General features: G+C 33.3%; 1 protein-coding gene across 1 annotated transcript in view; it reads right to left on the bottom strand.

The window, feature by feature from the left end:
- Positions 1–13474: 13474 nt before the first annotated feature.
- LOC129217461 (cubilin-like) overlaps positions 13475–22628 on the bottom strand; it is a 43833-nt gene continuing 34679 nt past the window's right edge. The window contains exons 11-14 of the mRNA XM_054851762.1: positions 19405–19534; positions 17458–17525; positions 15549–15662; positions 13475–13701 (exon numbers count right to left, since the gene is read on the bottom strand). Of these exons, the coding sequence (XP_054707737.1) occupies positions 13475–13701; positions 15549–15662; positions 17458–17525; positions 19405–19534 (539 nt within the window). The remainder of the gene's footprint in view (positions 13702–15548; positions 15663–17457; positions 17526–19404; positions 19535–22628) is intronic.

Genomic DNA, 22628 nt, shown 5'->3' with positions numbered 1-22628 from the left:
ATCTGAAGCAAAAGGTTCATCCAAAATCACAGAACGAACAGCTGGTGTCATATATGAGGCAGTGAGAAGCAAAGGGATGTAAGTGGGCATTTTCAAGTTTTGAATAAAACGCGTTTAAAGATAAGATCCTAGGTAGACTTTCATTGATTTTTTTTTCTAAATCATGCTGTATAGAAGCAACTACCAGGTCTACTAGGACTATTTCTTGCCCCAAGATATAGGAGAGGTTCACCAACCATTTGTACTGGTTATCTCCAAATTTTTAATTTTGCCCTTTGCTTCTCACTGCCTCATATGTAATAGAAGGAAGATACCCGCTTGAACATATTTTTGGTAATGATATGTAAGTTTCAAGGAAATATGCCAGCAATGCAGCGTGTAGATCACTTGTAAGTATGGGAAAGCTAGTGTCATTTTTGATGGGTGTAAAGAAAGCACCACAGAAATATAAATGAAGTCCTATTACAACAGCCAAGCCTTCTGCTCTAGAAGACTTTCAGCGTCTCAAATCTTGTGCTTGCTCTGAGGGGTTCATTGGATATAGTGAATGTTTGAAAAGTCTGAAAGTAGACTGAAGTGCTCAATTATATGCACAAACTGTGTTAGACATAGCTGCAACAACAACGATTTTGCTGAGGATCTAGATTCCAAAAAAACATCTTGATAATGAAGACTTTTTGTTACAAGCTTAGGAGAAATCATTTGAAAGCAAAAAACAGTTCAGCGTTATTTTTCTGGCCATTTAATCAAATGTGCACCATCAGAGGGGGTGGGGGGGGGGGGAGGATAGTATTTTAGTACATAATTTCGTTTTGGGACGTGAGCTACTGTTCTTATGGGGTGGACAGTCCTGATTTATGCATTTTAGATTTGCATGAAATAATACTTCTACTTGAAATAAAAGGTGGGGGGGGGGGGGGGGTGAGGATTTATTTTATTTGGCAGAGGGGGGGGGGGGTTGTAGCTTTGAGAGGAGGTGCACCATCGCTCTTGGAAAATGGACACACTTGATTTCTAACAATTTTCTTAGCATAAAATAATGTTTCCATATGAAATGTATGGAGGAGGGTTCGGGGGTACTGCTTCGCTTTACGGGGATAGGGGGGCTCTGTAGCATTTGTGGGTTTTATCATCCCTCTTGGGGTCAAACACCTTTAATTTTATGCTTTTAAATTTAGTATAACATAATATTCTCACTTTAAATTTATTCTAAAAATTCTGAAAAAATACTCAAAACTGCAATTTTTAGATGCCCCCCATTCCAAAACCCGACGCACAATGGGGTGGGACTTTTTACCTGTTCTCATTGGGAGGGTAATAAACAATTTGCACCAGGTTGAGCTTTTTTTTTTTTTGGATGTTTGGGTCCGACCCCTATTTTTACTGTACCATTTGGGATGTCACACGACAGAAACGTAAACAATGAAAGCGCACCGATTTAAGTATTTTTTTAAAAAAATATTAAGCTTGAACAAATTTTTTAAAAAAATGTCATTCTATATTTTTAAGCATTCTCTTTCAGAAAAAAATACTTTTAAAATTTTGGAAACAACCCCATTGTAGCTCCAAGTGTGTGAAATGTACTCTTACTCGGTCGGGAAGTCTCCAATGTTATTCCTTGGACAGTTTGATTTCCAATTAACTATTTAGCAAATTAATTAGACATACAATTGTGTCAATTAGCCAAGTAGAGAAAGATTGAATCATGTTGTAGTGAATGGAAACGAAATAAAGAGAACAACACTTTATTACTTATATTTTTTATTCTCATCATTTATTTATAGTTAATACTTTGCTTAGAAAAAGACTTCCTTTGGAACTCTTACCTCCGCTGACACATAATTCGCCGATTTCTTCCCATTTACAGTAACCTTTTTTTTAAAAGAGCTGATAAAAGCGAGTTGTATATTAATATTTTCTTTTCTTGGATTCTATTTATGTGTTGCAATAAAAACGAAAACTGTCGTCTTTAGCTTCAGTTCATTCAAAGTAGTGGAAAAAATAGTTGAAAAAAGTTGTCAATATTGTATCTTTAGAATGTTTAACAGCCAAACCAAAAGTGTGTTTTTTTCCCTCAAAATAATTAACTTTCAATTAAAAAAAAAAGTAAATTTAAGGGTAAATGTTTTAGGCTCCGTTATACAGTGTGGTAGTTAATTTTTTTTTTCGATTTATGAAGTTAAAATTTTTTTCTGATAGTTAAGGTTCGGATTTTAATGGCTCTTACCTGTTTGGCGATTTAAAAACTTTTTTTTTGGTATTTTTTCAGAATTTGAGGATTTTTTTTTATAAATAGGGGCGGTGCTAGTGACAATTTTAAACGAGGTGTAAAATTCCAATAATTTTTCATTGCATATCCATTATAAACCAAATCCGTTAAGTTTTCTTCAAATATTCATCAATTAAATTTGTAGATGTTGGAAGGAGCACTTTCAAATTTTAAAATCTTATTTAAACCAGGACTTAATTTATGTTAAAATTGATTCGGGCTCTACTCTTATGATCTTTAGAAATTATTTTAATGTGTAAATAGTCTGAAATCGACCTAATAAGTTAAAATTCACATAAAATTAATTGCATTTGGAAGCAAGTCCAGGAGCCGGGCTTCTATGCAAATTAAGCTCCGTTTCAGACCAAGAAATGTTTTTTTACACTTTTTCTACAAGAAAGCATTAATAATTATAAGATTAAAAGAAATCCATTGCAATGATGATTGGTTGCATATTTGCGAAATTATTTTTGAAACATAATCAAAAAACATTTTTAAAGGTAACACTAACGTGTCGTATTTTTTCCTTCTTCAACATAAATTTCTAAATTTGGTGAAAATGTGTCACATCATTTTCTCTTAATATATTTTAATACAATTTTTGGACTACTGTTTTAGAAGGGTATTCCTATTTAATTATTGGGAATTTTTTTTTTTAATTTTGAAGATATTTTTGATATCTTTTGAACGCATAAAAAAGAACAGAAAAAAAAGTATATTTAGGTTATCCAAATCCGAGCTCTACATCCTTATTAATAATGCGTCGAAAAATTTTCTTCCCTTTTCCTATACTACACTGTTTCGCTTTAATACTCTGATAGGGAGCAAGTTAGTTCATTAATTATCAGTAAAGTGCGTATTCTGTGTTGTAAACTTATCTAGGAAAATTAAATCCCACCAAAAGCATTCTGTAAAAAACTAGCCAAGTCTCGATGGAGCTGCTTGTTTATCTCTAAAAAGTAGTGAAATCTAGACAAAGTCATGACAAGTCTAAGGTTCCTTACTGCGATTTCTTTATTATTATAGTTAATGTTGTGTGACTTGGCCGTTAAACATTCTTTATACGTTAGTGGGTACAAGTCAATTTTGTTTACACGTTTTCCAAGTGGCAATTTTCCATCGTCAATGGGTAGCGGTTCTGGCGAAAGATTGGTGCAATGGTGTCATAGAGCACCTGGTTTTATACCCTTGTGTACCCTTTAACGGCCAAGTCACACAACATTAACTATAATAATAAAGAAATCGCAGTAAGGAACCTTAGACTTGTCATGACTTTGTCTAGATTTCACTACTTTTTAGAGATAAACAAGCAGCTCCATCGAGACTTGGCTAGTTTTTTACAGAATGCTTTTGGTGGGATTTCACTTCTTTTTGTAGAAACATTTAATTTGTGTAATGTTCGAGTAGACTAAAGTTAGGCTATATTAAATTAGAAGATGTGTCCCACTACGCTGGACTTTAGCAATGACAGTCGATTTTTTTATGTACCAATAGTAGAAGGGGGCATTACCATATCTCTAATACACCTGAGAGTTCTTCATTAGATACTTCAGCTTTCGATTTTTGACATCAAATGAAGCGGCCCGCCAAGTTGAATATTTTTTATAAAGGCGTTATGTCGATCGATCTCGAATAGTTTGGTTGGGCTCTTGTGTTTTCTAATCAGGGTCACTCGAGATCTTCAATTAGCCTAGTTTTTATAGTTTTCCCTTTATGTGGCCATCAAACCCTAACTCTGTACCAAATTTCACCTCTCTGAGTTTATGGGAAGTACTAGTTCTATTTTGATGATCATGAGTGAGTGAGTGTCATAAATGCGAAACTTTGCTTTCGCTTAACTTCGGAACTAAATGACCTACAGACTTGAAATTTCGGATTTTAAGTATGTGATTATAGCTTACTGGATGACGAAAATTTCTGCGTTCTAGTCTCACCAGAAGGTTCTCAAATAGGGGCCCGAAAATGCGGCGAAATGGTTCCAGTAAAGATGGTACGGCAGTGTTTGCTTCGCGCTCGACTTGGCGGGGGCACTGCCGTGCCCCCAAATACAATTTATCAGCTCTTTTCGTTGTTGCTGACGTGTAATAACTTTTAATATAATTTTGACTTACAAGGCATTTCAATAAAATTTAAATTCAAAGCCTTTTGTGATTGAATAGAAAACCGTTTTGATTGAAAAGTGCATTTTGAAACTGTGTATCGATGGTTATTCATGTTATGACGGTGATAATGTTTTTAAAGAAAAAATTCTACTGAAAACAAAAAGGTGCAATCGATTAAAAATGTGAATTAAATCTTTTCCCCCACAATTTTGGGACAAATTTAGTTTATATAACTGATGTGTCGTTTCATAAAAACAGTATAATTGAAAGTGCTAATTTTTAAAACTTCACAGTTTAAAAGAAACTTTTGCATCCTTTCATTTTAAGCCATTGATTTTGACAAATTAAAATTAGAATAACACAAAGTATTGATTTTTTTTTTGATATTGTTTTTTGGAGAAATATAGCCGAACATATCATCATTTATAATCAAAAACTCGCTGCAGTGAACTTATCTGCAGTCAAAAGCTTTTTGTTAATGTTATTACAAGCGACTTATACATGTATCGTCGTCAGTCATTAGCTTCAGTGTATTCTTTAAATGTATTTTCACATTTTCAGAAGCTGGAGGTGAATTTTTACTGGTAAGTTTTAAACTCAATCATAAAAGGCCGTGATTTAAGTAAATAAGGGTTCAAAGTATTTACACTCTGTTTTCATCAGGAAATGTGTTTTATACTTAGTCAATTAGGCATGCACTTTAAAATTATTAATTACTACCGATATTTCTAAGGTAAGATTCAGAGTTTCCGAATTAAAAAAAAAAAAAAAAAACGCTGGCTTTAATTGAAAAAAGTCTGAGTATGCTCTGTTGCATTCAGTATTTTGTTTTAAACGTACATCTAAAAGGAAAATCCGGCTAAGTTCACCGTCCTTAACTCGTATCTGTAACAGTGTTCTTAAACTTGTAGAAACGAATATAATTTTATGTTTCGAGATTAACTTAAAGGGCAAAGCTAACTTGCCAGTATTGCGAAGGCTACAAGGAATCTGGTCACTTTAGTGCGTAAGCTGTCAAGGTAGCCTCGCCCCTACTCTTGTTTAATGATTTGAAATTGTTTTCTTCAAAACCATGATGGTAAACGTTTAATGGTTTATCATAAAAAATGTTAACTTTTAATAAGTTTAATCGCCCGCGTTTGTTCAAAAGGATCTACCTATAACGTCTAAATAATCAATTTTAGTTTTTCTTTACGGAAAGTAACTTTTAAAATCTAGAACAGCTGCTCTCATGGAGACTAAAAGCACCTAAACTCCACGTCTCAAGAGACCGGCTGAAACCTTTATTAGTAGTTCGAGTTATGAAAAATCTTCTCAAAAGTCTGGGGCCAAACTAAAACTTCGAGATAAATGAATATTCGAGTTATAAGCATTGGAGTTATCGCGAACTGAATGGATTAAGCTATATTTCCTCTGTTCAAATGCGGTAACGAAGTACCAACGTTACCTTAAATATCGACTTGGAGAAACCACCTAGAGAAAGGAAAATTGTATCAATTTTTAGCTATTGTCCCGAACAGAAAGTTTACCTCTTTCGTTCATTCCACATATTTATTAATCATAGAATTTAAATTTTGCATTTAAGTTAATTACGAACACTGAAGTTTTTTTTGTCATTCTCAATATTTTCAAGTCTTAATCTGATTTATAAGAGCCCTGTACAGTTTACCGTTAGGTAAACTCTTCGTGTTTGTCAACCACATGCAAAGAAACATGATAAAAAGAATTAAGATCTAAATTATTTTAGCACAGTAAGTCAGTAACTATTTGTGCCACTCAACGAAATGAATGCTTAGAGTGCGCATTAAACATCTTAATAAAAAAAAAAAGTAAGAAGATGATGTCCTTTTTTATGAGCAGATGGATCTAAAATGCAGCATACTTGCAAAGAGCGTAGTGGGAAATGATCTTTTGCTGATGGTGTGGCTCTGGTAATTTGGTGCTGGACTTTAAACGAGTTCAACTAAGTTTTAGTTCATAAAAGAGAAATTCTTAAATGGCACATCAGCTTTCCTTATTCCTATTTTAACAATTAGGAATCGTTTAAGCCACAGCAGATTGGAAGTCAACTTATCAGAGCCAGGCTGTAGTAGGTGTAGAATGTTTAGAAAATATGGTGGGAAATTGGGAAATGTTCCCGCTGTGCAGGCGGAAGCCGGCACAAAGTATTCTGGGAGGACAGGGAAAATTGCAATGCTTAGAGCGTTATGAACCATGGTAGAGTGCACTTCGTTTCATAAACGTTTTAAAAAATGGTTGTTAACGTATGACAACCATAGTACATTTCGTTTTATAAACATTGTAAACAGGTTTTTAACGTTGCGTCAACCATAGTACACTTCGTTTCATAAACATTGTAAAATGGTTGTTAACGTTGTGACTATCATAGTACACTCTAAAGTAAAAGTAAGGTATAACAACGTATAATTGCATAAAAATTATATACGTTGTAAAATGGGTGTGGACATTGTGACAACCGTAGTATAGTTCGTTTCATAAACGTTGTAAAATGGTTGTTACCGTAGTTAAAAGACAACCATTTAAAATCGTTTTTGAAACGTTTTAAGCATCATTGTGCTACCTAGGAAATGATTATTTGTTTCATATCTTCTCGTTAGTATTTATGACCTGAGCATGAACTTAAAGTCTCGATATTGTTAACGTTCGAATTTTGTTCGTTGAAGGCATAGTTTATGGGAGTACTAACCTCTTTATAGCGTGCAATCAACGATAAAAGGTATTGTTAAACATCTTTTACATATTGAGAACCATACTTCACTTTAGATGTGTCATGTGTTCTCAAATTTCACTTCGCAGTTGCATGAAGAGTTTGCATGCGCACTCTACTCATTATGTGTCGTTAAATGTCATTTTTTAGTTACTGATTCATTGGATTAGTCTTGTCAAACATTGCATAGTATGAGAATTGATTAAATTCATTTGTGCTTGAAAAGTTTAATAAGGTATAACAGCGTTTTATTACACAAAACTTTCAGATTACTGCAGACACGCGTGTGAGCTTTTGGATGAAAAATCACCCGAGAAAAGTCGGCTTTTCTCGGGTGCCTTTTTACGGGTGAGTACTTTTGAGTTACCTGAATTACGTGTTTTCAGTATTCTGCGACTTTTGTGTAATAGAACGTTGTTACATCTTATTTTGCTACTTCATAGTATGAAATTTTAAACTAATAAACTCCTGTATTTTTAAGTCTTTCACCTTTCAATCAGAAGGTCCATTCAAACAATTAAGGCCTGTTTTTTATACTTAATGTAATTCTGATTGTAATTGCAATTTAGAAGTAATAAAACTTAAACTATTCGCCATGCAATTGTAAAATATGATGTGAAGTCAAGCTCAAATGAAAAGAGACAAAAAGAAAAAAAAAATACTGTCTGACCATGCAAGCGATGGAATTGTCAGCAGCCAGAAAATATGAGTTAATCTGAAAAAGAGGGAAAAGGAAAAATTGATGCACGTGTTTCATTCATTTCAATGTGATAATGCGTAATTCAGACGCTAACATACATTTACGAACATTGGCATCCTTACAAACTAATAGCTGCGTCCATTTCCGCCTGCAAACCACATGTTCGCTTTCCATCTATCGGTGGTCAGACAGTAAATAAGCTGCAAATAGAATTAAGTTAACTAAGATTAAACTTGATTCTTATTAGCATGCAGTTTGAGAAAAGAAAGTGCAAGTAATAGTGAAACATGTTAATAATTGCAAGCATTTGTCTTCGATTTTGGAATGCAGACAGAATTTTCAACAGTTTTGAGGAGTTCAAACAGTCACAACAATAACAATACCAATCTTTTCCAGTCCGAAGTCCATTGGCTGTCTTAAACTTTCTCGTGTGTTGTAGTGTTCTTTTGAGCAAGGTAACACTTGTCACTTGACTTTAAACAGAAATGAGCAATCTGTTTTTAAAAGTTTTTCTATATTCTCAAAACCTCTTAGATATTACGTTTGAAACTAACGTCTTTTGTAGTGCTCTCGTTAAAATGGAAATATATTTTTGGAAAAGAAGGGACCTCAAACATTAGCATCTGATTGCAAAAACTTAGTTCCCGGTTAATTACTTTAAATACGTTCTGAAGTTGTGTTGGCGAAAAAAATTTAACTACAAATTTAGCGTTAAAAAAAGTTCTTCTGAAAAATTCAAGAGTAAAGCAATGCCATCGAGAAACGACTTTTACAATTACTTGGAGATTTCACGGATTTTACAATGGTTAGAACTATAAAATGATGGCAACTATTTAGTTACAATATATACAAAAGTAATACATGGTACAAAAACTCAGTCCTTCAATATAGCCACCAGCATTGCATACAATCCGTTTACACCGATGTGGAAGTCAGAGGACACATGTAGCAGCGCCTGTACTGATCTGTTGCTGGTTACATAGTACACCCTTTGGAATTAAACGTTGTAGCACCAGAGACACCCCTTTAAAAGGGTATTTTTCCACTTATGGCACCCTTAAGGGTATCAGAGGGATCCAAATGGTACCTTTGCAGGAGCCTTAGGGTGCCATAAGAAACTAAATGGCACCTTTAAAGGTGCTATTGGGGTTCCGTAAGTAGCCAAATAGCACTCTTAAAGGTGCCGCAGTAGCGGCACCCTTAAGAGTGCCGCAGGGGTAGCGCAGTAGGTAAGGGGTGCAGCAGGTAAGGGGTGCCGCTAAGGCGGCACCCCATCGTTTCACTTAAAAGGTGCAATATGAAAATGTCAATTTTAACTGTGTTGAGACTTTGATAGGAGTGATCTATAGCCAAAAGAATCTCTGGAATATTTCTGAAACACAGGTGCGTATCAAGGGGATTCAATTAAAGGGCAAATCCCCCCCCCCCCCGAAACTCGGAAAAATTCCTTTTTTAACACAGAAAAGACAAACCTAACCGTATCCCTTCCCCCAAAAATTTTGCCATATATTCCTGTAAATTTTCTTTTCTGGCTACGCAACTGCAGAAGCGAATGCCACGAAGGATTTTTTTTCACTTTAGGGGTTAAATCAAATTCACAAAGACAAAAAACCTTGTGATGACTTTACTCTAGTTGTATTTGCTTCAAAACATTTACTCAGATTCTTGCAGCAATAGACCAATTCATTTGAATTATTGACATAACAAGCGCTGCTACAAGTGTCCTTCGACTTCCAGATCGTGATGATTTTAGAAATTGTTTTATTTTAAAGATTGGAAACATTAATGAGACGGTGTGTTAGTGCAAAAATATGGAAGATAAGCCAATATATCTTTTTAAATAGTTACTGTCACAATGTTGCATAAAATTTGGAGAAAACAAGGGGGGAATATGCTTTTTAAGGAGAGTAAGCAAAAAAACTATTCGAGTTGTCACTTTTTGTGGGTGAAAATGCCAATTTTTGGTGGACATCATGAAGGTTTATTAAAAACTGAAATAGTATTAAAAGTAATTTTCCATAACTAAGGAGGTACCAATCAAACCCACACATGACCAATTTCAACAGAAATTGAGATTACAAAACATGTCCATTCGACCAATAGGAGGTCCCCAATTTCGTTACGGGACATGGATCTGATGTATACTGTCAAGCTCTGTGTTACTTGCTGTTGAGGCCTGTTTGTGTGTGAATGTTTTTAGATTTTTAATTCGTTCAAAAACAAGCATGGCCATTATGATTTTGATCTAAGAAAAACATGTCCATTAGATCCAATTAAATGAAGACGCGCCGTAACTTAAAATTTCGATATAGGTTTACTGGGCTTCCTATACTTAAAAGCTTTTTTTAAGAATATTAAGGAGACTAAATCTATATAAATACATTTTCCAAAAAAAAAAAAAAAAAAAAAGTTATTTAGGAGCACGTTTTTCGTGAATTTCCAGAAAATCGTTTGAATGGACATGTGCAGTTTTGATTAGTGCCTCCTCAATTAATGCTATTCATTAGGTTATTTCTTTTTCTATAGTAGTGAGGATAATCTGGGAATAATGTATTGAAGAAAAGTTAATCTAAGTAATAATAAATAGAAAGTTTGCAACACTTTCACGTAGAATGGAATGCCCATTTCTGTTTACACCGGAGCAAGCAGTCCTTTTTTTTTTTTTTTCTGAACAGTTTTCATGCATGAATTTTTATTTCGCAAACTACTTGCACCTAAACTGTTTGAAGAGCAAGAACAGAAAATCGGTGGGAATTTATGCATTTGAATTTATACTGCACGTTTTATTGCACTAAATTTAGCATTCACTTTATAATTTACACAGAAATCATCAAGCTCGGCTGTATTTTCCCTTCAGTTATTTCACCTCAGTTTTATAAGTTATCTTTTATACATTAATTGAATACGATATTTGTTTAAATAAAGCGAGGTATTGTAAAAGGAAATTTTGTAGGTTTTTGTTAAGTAAATTATACTTAAAGAAGAATAATCCGCGAAGAAAATTGAAGCTACAAAGATGAATTATAAGCGTATCTGGATTACTTACACTTAGACTTGTTCAGCTCGCAATAGCACCTGTTTATAAGGTAAATAAATAAAGTGGGTGTGAATAAGCAAAGAAAGAACATTATGACTCATTACGGTAATGAAAAAATGGGAAAATGTTAATAGGGATAAAAGAGTGGCTTATGTCAGTAAATAAATGCTATGAATTTTGAATTGATAAAATAAAACGAAGATATTTGATAGGTTAAGTAAACAAGGAAAAGCTATGTCAAAAATAGGGTAAACAAATATAGTTGTGATACGTTAATACCGCAATGAAATTGAAATTATTTTCTATATTGTAAATAAATAAAATGAAGTTATGTCAATGGAATAAGTATAATGAGAAAAAGCTATGACAAATTGAAAAAACAGCTGTATAAATGATCATACCTTCAGTTGAGGTATTGCATCATTCAAAAGCAATGACAAACGTAGTAAAATAAATTATTATCATACATGAAATGATATCAAGCAAAATTTATGTTTTTTAATTGGGGTTTTATTAGTTTACTAGTTTTGTGCCAAATCTCATCTAAGCGCAGAGTCGCAGAGATCCGGACAGACATCCAGACAGAGATCCAGATTAACTTTCAGCTTTATTATTAGTAAAAATAACCATTGAAGTATATTGCCTGCTGAAAATATCTAATTTTTTAAAACTTCATCGACAGACAACATTAGCCTACAAAATTATACAGGAGTTACAGTAATAATTGACTTTTACCGTAAAAGTTTTAGCTGTTACAAATCTCAAGTAATTATAATCGATGCAAAACTTTAGGCATCAGTTGGTATAAGGTTTTGTTCATGCAGCCCATATGATACTTATGAAGTTCTTTATTTCACAGTCATTGAGGAAATTTCCAATGGTAAAATAGATGCATATCTTTGCTCTGACGCAAATATGAATAGGGTTAACCATTGCCTAATGATTTAAAATGAGGGTCGCTGGAATCTCCAAAATATCGTACTCGAAAGAAATCGCAATGCGTCCGCTTACGACAACGGAAGTTTTGTCACTGAATAGCTGAAAGCTGACGTGGCTGTTTAAAAAAAAAATCGAAAAAAGGATTAAAACGGGAAATACATTTATCTAATATCTTTTTAAAAACAATTTGCCGCTTGTTTTTTTAAAAACAAATGGAGTGTTGATTAGAGCCCAAAATAACCATTGGTTGATAACAAAGTGTTTGCAATTTCTGTTTTCAATATTTGACTGATACAAAACAAATTTCGCATGTGATTTTAATTTAAAATTTGATCTAAAAAAAAAAAAAAACTCGTTCAGAGCAAAAATATTCTTTGAAAACGCCCAAGGAGCTCTTATGAACAATCAAAATAAAGCTATCAGTGCTCTACCTACCGCTGTATTCATGATGGACTTTTAATTTGACTGATTTCCTGATTAAAAAAAAAATAATAGTTGACAATACGAATGAAAACTGTTCAGTAAAAAAGTATCAATGGAAAAGGACTGCTTGATCGTAAATACACCAGGTACAATGCTGTAACAAAAACACACTGATGTCGTTGTAGAATGGTGAAATAACTTGTGGAGAAAACGATCTCGTTAGCTGCCAAGTGGGAGAGATACGAGACGCACGGAATAAAAATATCCACTTAGTTCATCTATTTCGACGTTCACGCGCGAAGTCTCAGTTTAAACTCTACTTATATTTGATCTAATATCTTCAGATCTCCGATCTTCTCTCTTTGAATGCAAAAAAGGAACGTCTACATTTCAGATTTCAAAATGTTAGTGTATCTGAAACACGTTTTACAAAAGAATTCCAATAAACCTTGGAAATTCGAAAAGCTCGTAGCACCAAAGCACACAGCAGTTTATTCTTTATATACTTTTTAAATTGATTATATATGCAATTTATGTCTCTTTTGCACTTGATGTTCTAACTGAAAGAGAACTATTTCATGTTAGGATACTTGATTTTATAAAATTCTACTTGGCATGGAAAGTTAACTTGGCACATGGAACAGGTTATAAAATATCATGAGTTATGTATTCAAGGGTGTTCGTAACATCTAAAATGCCATAAGGTGGGGGTGATCTCTTTTTTCAATGATGAGTAAACAATACAATTTCTTGCATAAAGAATCAATCTGTACTTGACTGTCTAGGGGTTGTTAGATGCAATCTGGATGAGGAAAATACATCAATGTAAGGACTTTGAGTTGGATGCTTATGTCCAAGCAGACCTGTGCTTTCCTGTTGCCACTTAATTCAAGAAAATTTGAAATCATGAAAATGTTCTTCATAAAAATGCAACTCTAGCACGTAAAAGGAGAGTAAATATAACACAAGAGAGCTTTTCCTACATCGTAAACATTTCTAGGCAGTGAAACAGCCATCAGGTTCATGGCGAAGTCATCAATTACTTCTGTAAGAACTTGCGGTAACAAGTCTTGTGTTCATTTAGAACGTCCTTCGAACTTTCACAACGGAGGACATTTGAATGAATCTTCGGCAGACTCTTCTAATTCGACACTTCAGGAAACTTTCCACTTTGCAGGACATCGCCAAATTCGTCGCCAAACACCCTGGCCAAAGACTACGGCCACGCACTGTGAGGCATCTGGTCGAGCGATGAAGTGTCGTATTCAGCCAAGTGTCATACGCTGTCCATGGACATGAAATTCATCGGGGGGACTTCTCTGGGAGCTTTGAGTCGAGGTTCGAAGGGCGGCGGCGGATGGTGGTGGTGATGGTGGTGATGATGGTGCCGCCGTCTCTTCCTTTTTCGGTGGCAAACCAAGCAAATAGTTAAGAAGATTGTAAAAGCAATCCCCATTGTCAAACCAACAATCATATAGACATTAACTTGCGGTAGCTTTTCACCTACAAAATGAAAATACATTTATTACATGCTAAGAACTATTATTTGAAAAAAAAAAAAAAGCTTAATAACCATGGACATCGCATGTAAGCTATGAATAAATACTTTTGTGCAATGAAGTAATAGAAAATACAATGGTATAAATGCACAAAGTTGTGCATTTATACCATTGCAGACTTGTGCTGAACTGCAGACCTTTGTTTCAGGGTTTTAATGAACCACTTTTTTTATTGCAGAGTTATTTGAGCTTTTAAATGTTTAGTCATTCGACATAACTTTTTGTCGATTCACCTAGTATCTAAAAGCTCGCACTTTTCAGCATTAGAAAGGGAATTCCATGAAACCCTAAAGCACGCCCGTGTAATTTATTATGAATTTGCGCAAGTTTTTTTTAAAGTTACACTGCATGTATTTCAATCTTTATCAAAACAAAATAACTCGATTGGAAACTATACAATAGCTACATGTCGTGAAAGATTTGGTACGAAGGAGCAGACAACGGAGGCATAATACAATGACATAAAAATGTACTATCATCAAAGAACAATAAAATTCAAAGAAATTTTTAATAGTTAAAATATTATTGTATTTTTAGATAATATTTTGTAATTAACAGTGATTTACTTCAACATAAACTTCAGCTGGTTATGAAAATATTCTTCAGCACAGTGTTTTCACAGACTAGTTGAAAATACATAAAAAAAGGTCTGTATTGTAAGTTGAACATATTTATGTGCTTCCACTTTCGTCATCAATAGGACGAAAGGGAATATAAACAGAAGGCATGTGCTGATGCACGCCTTTTTACGAGTTAAGTTTTTGTGACACGTCACAACGCACTTGTTTTCGTCACCCTTGCGTCATGTTGTAGACGAAAGCGCATGTCAGTAGACGTAGAGAAATAGATGTTTGGAAACGGCTTTGAAATAATAAGAAGGTTTCATTAACAATTAGTCTTTATTAATTTATCTATACGATTATTTTCATTAATCTACGAAGAGGGTTCAAAAAATAAGGTAACACGAGCTCTGACGGATGTGCAGATTCTCTGTATGAATAAAATTCACATTGAAGTTAACGAAAAATGATCAGAGCTTTCAATTGGTACCGATGGATTTAGCTGGGTGTCGACTAACAGGACAAAATGTCAGTAAGAATGTGGCTGCGTTGACGGATACATGTCCCACCAATGAAACAAGAAGTGTGATAAGTGTTTTTTGAGTTGGGAGGTACTGGACCACCCTTTTTATAGACCCAATCTCGCAAGTGATTTTCATCTCTTTAAAACTTAAAATAAGCTTTTATCAGCAGTTCAGCAAACCATCTTGATGTGGTTTCACACTTTTGACGATGATATCTTCCATGCGGAACCTCCAAGGGTTTATTTAATGATCTAAAGAGATGGAAATCACTTGCTACGAAGTCGGAGCTATAAAGAGGGTGGTCCAATACCTCCCAACGCAAAAACCTTATCACACTTCTTGTTTCATTGGCTGGACAGGTTTCCGACAAAGCAATCATCTTCTAAATGACCGTTTGAAAGTTATGATCATCGACGTTATCTTTAACATCATTTTTATTTATATAGAGAACTTCCACACTCGTCAGAGTTCTTGTTACCTTACTTTTTGAAACCTCCACGTATTTCCTTTATTGCTACGTTACCAATTTCAGATTAGATTGAGGGAAAAAAAACAGTTCAGTGAATTTTAACTGGTTTCAGGCCACCAAATATCTATTATTACTGTGTATTAGCTTTTTAACACACCTACAAGGAAAGATTTTTTTTCTTGCTCAGTGAGACATTTCTTTTTATACAAAATACAATGTTTCAAACAAATATACTTACAATCTTCTTCATCGCTTCTGTCACTCCAACCACAATTAGGCTCCCTGTTGCATTTGAGTTCGCTTGCTATGCAGTAACCACTTTCTTTGCATTTGAACTGGTCACACTCTACGCCTAAGAAGTTAAGAAAATTTTAATATGTAAAAAAAAGGAAAATATTTTATGCAATATTCACCATTACATGATTCTGTGCAATTAGTAGTTCACATATAGTTTTCAAACGTGCAATTTTGCCAGTTGTATACCTTATTAATTGCAAAGTACAGGCCTAATGTGCAGCTAAAATCTAAAGACAAACTTAAATTTAAAAAAAAGAAGCAAATTAAAAGAAAAATTGTATGAAATAGTATGTTTGTCAAAGAAGGGAGTATATACTTAAAAATAAAAAAAGTTACACGTTCAAAGAATAATAAAATTTCAACGCTTACTATCACAAACTGGTGAATATATGTAGATTTTTTCGTACGCAGTTCAGTAGTTGGTAGGAAGTTTGTAGAAACATTTGTTCATTATACAAATTAAGCTTCTTACAACATTGATATAGTATATTGTTCAATAGACAAAGCGCAAAAAAAAAAAAAAAAAAAAAATAGTTTAGTAGCTGAGTGTTCTATCTGTTACGTGCCTCTGCTTTTCCCCTCACTTACAGAAGAACTTTTAAATTCGTTTTCCTTCCGCTTTAAGTATGAAGTTCTGTAATAATTACGTTTTAAAATTGAGGAGTATGTTTATTTGTAAAGACTGGGTTTTGTTGCTGTTCTCAATAGTTTTTTCCTTATCCTTACATAGAAGTAAATAAACTTTCGTGCATTGTTATGAAGGCTTTCTAACCATAAAAACTACTTTTCTTTATTGTGTTCACACAGGAACAAGCATCTGTTACCAACAGAGATAGCGTTTCCTGAATATTTGCCGCGACGTGGAACGACAGGCAGTATACCACAGTCAGGAAGAGGTTGTAAACAGAAAAAAGCGAGTCAGTAACGACTAACTGACGTCCACAGAATTTGTAAAAATACAGACAACTAACTACCATTTTTAAATACAAATAATTAAGAAAATGATACGTTTGTAAAATATTTTCTTCTAAATATTAATAAAGTAAGCTTTCTGTATAGTTAACTGTTTAATTTTTCATAATATTTCCATACGTTTACAATGTGTATGATTTCTTGATAGTCTTCCATCTATTGAATGGACTCTTTTTAAGTTTCAACATATTTTTTCACCCTAATTTTTTTTCTTCTTGTTCTAAAACTTACTGAAAATAAACGTACAGTGAAAAAAAAAAAAAAAAAAAAAAAAAATATATATATATATATATATATATATATATATATATATATATATATTTGAGAATGTTGTTAAAGAAGTAAAAATCAAAAAGTTGTTTTAATCGTCGTAAAGGCAAAACTGAGCAATTTGTCTGAAAACTTTCATTTCCTACTCCATTTTCTCTTCTTACAAAATGTATTGAGTTGCCATGACTTAATTCTGAACCTTTTGACAGTTTCATTAATGAAATGTTAAAAAAAAAAAAAAAACTTCGTGTGTGTTAAATTGAAATAAGAAACCATTGGAAATGATTTCTGTGGTTATTTGCCTAAAGTTGATGCCTCAAATTAGACAATTTTTTACTTTAACAATCATTCAGAGTGGAGATTTTCTATGCCAGAATTTTATATGTTTAAAGATAAAGCTAAGAGGAAAAAATTTGAACTTCCGAACATGATACAATAAAAACATTCATATAATTTTTCTCCAAAAGTTGATCACTCTACATATGTTTTGTTGAATCAAATTTGACGTTTCAACTTTTTCCAAACAACCAGATTTGTATTAAGTATGTTTACGAGACATCGAAATAATATCGAAAGAAATTCCAAATTTAGAAATTTCGAATGCTCACTTTCTGTTATTTCGGTCCACACAGCTTTGAAACCCTCTGCACCAATGGCCTTTTCAGCTGTTGCAAATCTGAAAAAAGGGGAAGAATATGTAACTATTATTATTTTCAATTTATACGTTTACGGGAAGTCATGACTTTTTTTGAAACTACTGACATTGCTTATTGTACGGAAAATAACTCTTATCCCCACGCACACTCACATTAAAAATAAAAGAATTTTAATAAATTTGCCATATCAAAGTGTCAACAAATAAATTAATAATAATACTTAAACATTTTATACGTCAGTTAAGGAATGGGGTCGTTTCCAAAATTTTTAAAGTATTTTTTTTTTCTGAAAGAGCATGCCTAAAAACATAGGATCTAACCGTTTTTTAAATAATTTGTTTAAGTTTAATATTTTAAAAAAAATTACTTAAAATCTGTGCGCTTTCATGGTTTACGCTTCTGCTGATGACATCACAAATGATGAAATGCCATTCAGTGTTGCCACTCACAGAGCAAAATATTCAACTCGCATCTTTACACACGTGTATTGGCAATGATACGGTTGATAGCAAGCGTAGAGCGCAATTTTAATTCGCTTCTTGATTATCATAACGTGGAAACGCAGTAGAAAGACGCGCCAAAGAGCATCATTTGTGACGTCATAAAGACCACGCCTTGTTTGAAAAATCGGACATTAAAAAAAATGATTAAAAAATAACTGTTGGGAAAATGAAAGTATTTTCTTTTTCCATGTTATTTTTTTGCTTATTCTATCAATTTCAGTGACAAAAAGTACTACTTTTGACTGAAGGAAACAACCCCATTCGCGTCAAACTTGAGTAAAAACTGTGTTTTCCACAACTGCTTCAAAATGTGCTACCCAGCTTAGGCAGCTTCCGTTATTCGGTTGAAATAAATGTTCAGTTGGGGTCACAAAAAGCAAAGCACTGAAAAGCTAATAGTTCCACTAAAAAAAAAGAATAGTTCGTTTAAAGAAATAATTAATTTTTAGCTAATTTTCTCTTTTTTTTCCAAGAATAGTAAAAAATACATGAAAAACAAATTCACCTCCCTCAAAAAATTGTTTCTCAAGATACTCTGCCGTGTCCGAAACCTCGATACAGCTCTGAAAACGAGCGCAAAGTATTTTTTCTCAAGATAATAATCGTTATCGATGTATGGAATGGACTGACTCCTTTTCCTTGGAATTCTTAGGAGGACACAGTGACCTCCCGTGATCTCCTATCTAGGCGCCACTGCCTTTTAGCAGCTCTGCCCACAAAGTACTCCGGGCGCTACCTGATGCGTCTGCATCCTAGCATCGTAGTACTGCACAGCACTGTACAGGCAGTATTATCTAAGTTTCTTATTACTACTAGGTTACGGGAGGATTGTTTACTTTTACTAGATTTCGAGAAGGTTGCAGCGAGAGAGCGTAGAGAATTCGATAGTAACTGTAGAGTTCTCAGCAGTTGACTTAACTTAAACAACAATTCAGCGCCTTAATATATTTTAATAATGTGTTGAATCAAAACATTGTCGTAATAACTTTACATTTTATCAAAAGAATTATCACTATAATCATCAATTTTGTGGGGACTACTCAAGCAATTAGAATATGTATATTTATTGCTTGTAGGGATGTTTATGTATACTATGCATGAAGATCTCTACACATAGTATATTTTTTTGAAAAAATAAATAAAAAAAACAAACATTTTGCGTGAGCTTGATTCACAAAAAAGTTTTTTTAAAAGGAAAAACAAAAACAAAAGTGGTAAAAACAGGGTTTTTTTTTTGAATTGGCCCAATTTCGAGAATTAACCAGATCATGTACAAGTTAAGAAGAACTCAAGATCAGTTTTTTTTTTTTAATTTGTCACTTTAGTAAACTCTTGATCCCAACATATTAAGAAAAAACTCGCTTCTTTTTTTCTAAATAGGTAGTCAAATACTTACGACAATTTCAGGACACTGGTGTTAGATATGGTTTCTAAAGTGTCATTACTAATTTCCATCCCACATAACTCTATAGGTGGTTGGCTCAAATCCCTCCATACGCGTACAACAGCACCCGGACATCCACGTTCTAGGGGAAACAAAATATGGTGCCAATAAATGCATTGAAATTGATTTTAAAATAAAATAAAACAAAATAAGATGGGTAAAATTTTCTCTACAGTTTCAAAACATTTTTTGAGGGTTAATCCTCATACATACAATAGCGGATGATCGAGTAACGCTCCTGACGTCACCAACAATAAAACTCGCGTAATAGCTAGCGATATCATTACATGTGCATTGTTACATTGTTGCATTACTTAAAATTCAATAATTTTATTTATAATTAACTACAATGAAACCTGTGTAAGTTTACCACTTGCGGTGCACTACTTAATTGGTCAATTTAAACAGGTGGTCAACTTACAGAGGTTTATTTATACGATAAAGGCTAATTCCGTGCCTGTAAAAGGGGATCAACTTAGACAGGCAGTCAACGTACAAGGGTAGTCAACTTTACAGGTTTTACTGTAATAGGTTTTGACTGGGCTTGAGAAGCAAAGAAGTGATTGCTTTAACAAGGCAAAACTGGATCCAATAAGCAACTGCTTTGCTGGTCAGACATTGAGTAAAAATAACTTGGCGGTCCATTTTAAGTTGAGACCATTATGGCAATAATGAATTTAACTTTTTCTCTATCAATGTTAAACATTTCTATTTCACATGTATCCATTTGAACAAGTCAAATTTTACGGTAAATATCTCTAATAAGGAAGCAATTTGCACCCGTCATACCATGACGGGCGATTTTTTAGTCTGGGTTCAATTTGTATGTCCGGGGTGAACTCGGAAACTACCTAAACGCTTTCGTTGCAATTTTCAGTTTGTCCTGGTAATTGTTGGGAAGGTTTACTGACCGTTTTGAAAAAAATTCGATGAACATTTCTTTTTTTACTTGAAATTCAATTTTTTGAACCAAAAATGGATGTTTCTACTCGAAATAATAATCGTATCGTCCCAAATTTCGTTTCGTTGGAAAGAGTGAAAAATACATTTTTCGAACATTTTCTACCTACGCTGAGAAAAATGGAGGCAATTAATTAACCAGGAAAAAAGTTATAAGCATTTTAAAGTGAAAGAAAACCAATTTTTAATCCTACATTTGAACCGTTGCCACATTTGCTCAAACGTGGAGAATTGCTTTTGGGAAACCTTAAGCAAGCATCCTAAAAGATTAAGTTCGAGAACAAAATTAAAAATTAAACATGAAGAGTTCATTTTCACTGCGGAAACTAACTTTTTGTTTTGTTACCATATTTACGTCTTTTAGTTCCTTTGTTTCGTTTCTTTTAAAGTACTTTTATTATAATTGGTCTGATTGTCACGGAGCAACTAGGACGGAGCATAGTTGGAAAAATTAAATTCTAAAATAAAATTATAATTTCAGTTAAACTGGAGAACAGCAAATTTCATGTAATTTTCCCATTAAATGTTAAAATATCAAACCCATTGTAGCAAATTTTGTTGCCTTGCAACAGTAATGTTAATGGTAATCATAGTGAACATTTTTAATCAAGGCTTCTCTGGAGCAAGCATAAAATGCATTCCCTATCATTGCTCTAATCTATGCCAAGTATAGAGACATATTAGGATCTTTATCACGAGTAACTTGTGTGTTTTGAAGCATGAATTAGTTTGGAAAATCTTTAATGTTTAAATGGTTTTAATTAAATTAGCAAACAAATAAATTCTAGAGAGGAACAAGGATTAATTTTAGTGCCAACTGCTTAAGGTTTTTGAGACGTATATAGGTTTTTTCTCTTTTACTACGGAGCATTTGTATGAACAAATAAGTTGAAGTTTCGCGATGGTAACATTATTCTATTTCTGAAATACATTTCCACTAAAACAAATAAAATAACAGACTTTTTAAAAAAATGCTAAGCACTTTTCATAATACACTCAAATGGACAAAATAACTTTTTTGGGTCAGAAAGGACAATTTAAGTATTCCTCTGGTTTTCAAAAATTCCAAGCAAATGACACCACAAACGAAGAAAAGTGCGGTTTTAGTCATTTCAAACCAAACTTTCCCAATAATAAAAAATATGCATGTTTCAAGACTCAAAGATATTATTGAAAGCTAGATAATGATAAGAAATTTTCTTCGTGACTTGAACCGCTCTTTTCTTCGTTCTTGAAATTTTTGAAAAATACAGGAATACTGAAATTGTCTTTTCTGACCCAAAAAAGTTATTTTGTCCTTTTGCGGGCATTCTGAAAAGTGCTTAGTATTTTTTTTTCATTCTGTTATTTCCTTAACAGCTTAAAAATTTGCTTTATTTTGTAGCGATCCTTTTGTTTTTTTTTAAATGAATTAACTGAAATAAATTTTAACTGTTAAATAATAGTCTACTTTTACTTTCTTAGATTTTCTGGAATTATGTTCAGTAAATTATTAGATTATCATACAATAAGCGCTGTTACAAAGTTCTTTCTTTATTGCTGAATTTCGGAAAAAAATATATTAATATGCTTTTCAAGGAAAGAAAACTTCCTTTCGCTTTCATAAACTTTTGTAAAGGATCTATAGGTTTCTATAAGCAACAAAATATTTCTCTGTTTTTTCTTTTGTCTTATTCTTATAATTTTAATGAATCAAAGAACAAACATATAGGGTAACGGCAACAGTAACAGACAAATGTTCAGTAACAGACAGTCATAAGTTTAGATTTAAATAGGATTTTAGGCGGGTAAAACTGATGTTGCTGTGGCCCAAGAATACGGTGCAACCATCTAGTGTTTATCACTGAATTTTAATAGCCAGTTGGTATTTATAAGGCAAAGGTGGAGGGTTACGAACAGCCACCACGAGTTAAGCTCGTGTTTCATGTCCATTTGAACTAAATAAGGCTTTAGTTCTAAAAAGAAAGAACTTTTGCACAATTTGAGGAGAAAGAAGGAATTTTGACCATTACTCTTCCTTTCTTCATCCAATCTGTTAATGCGTATCATCTTATTTTTGGGTGTCTGTTACTGGGGGGTGAGGGAGGGGGAGGGAGTTGAACCCTTTTTCAAAATTGAGCAAATAAAAATAGGAATTAACCAAATCAGTTTCCAGAAGCAGCGGAACGTTAGGTGAGATGCAGTTGCATGAGAGAAAAATAGTTTAAAAATTCTAA

The sequence above is a fragment of the Uloborus diversus genome, chromosome 2 (assembly GCF_026930045.1).
Source record: "Uloborus diversus isolate 005 chromosome 2, Udiv.v.3.1, whole genome shotgun sequence".
NCBI classification, from domain to species: Eukaryota; Metazoa; Arthropoda; class Arachnida; order Araneae; family Uloboridae; genus Uloborus; species Uloborus diversus.
The sequence above is the reverse complement of the archived record's forward strand: the minus strand, read 5'-3'. Positions and strand labels throughout refer to the sequence as shown.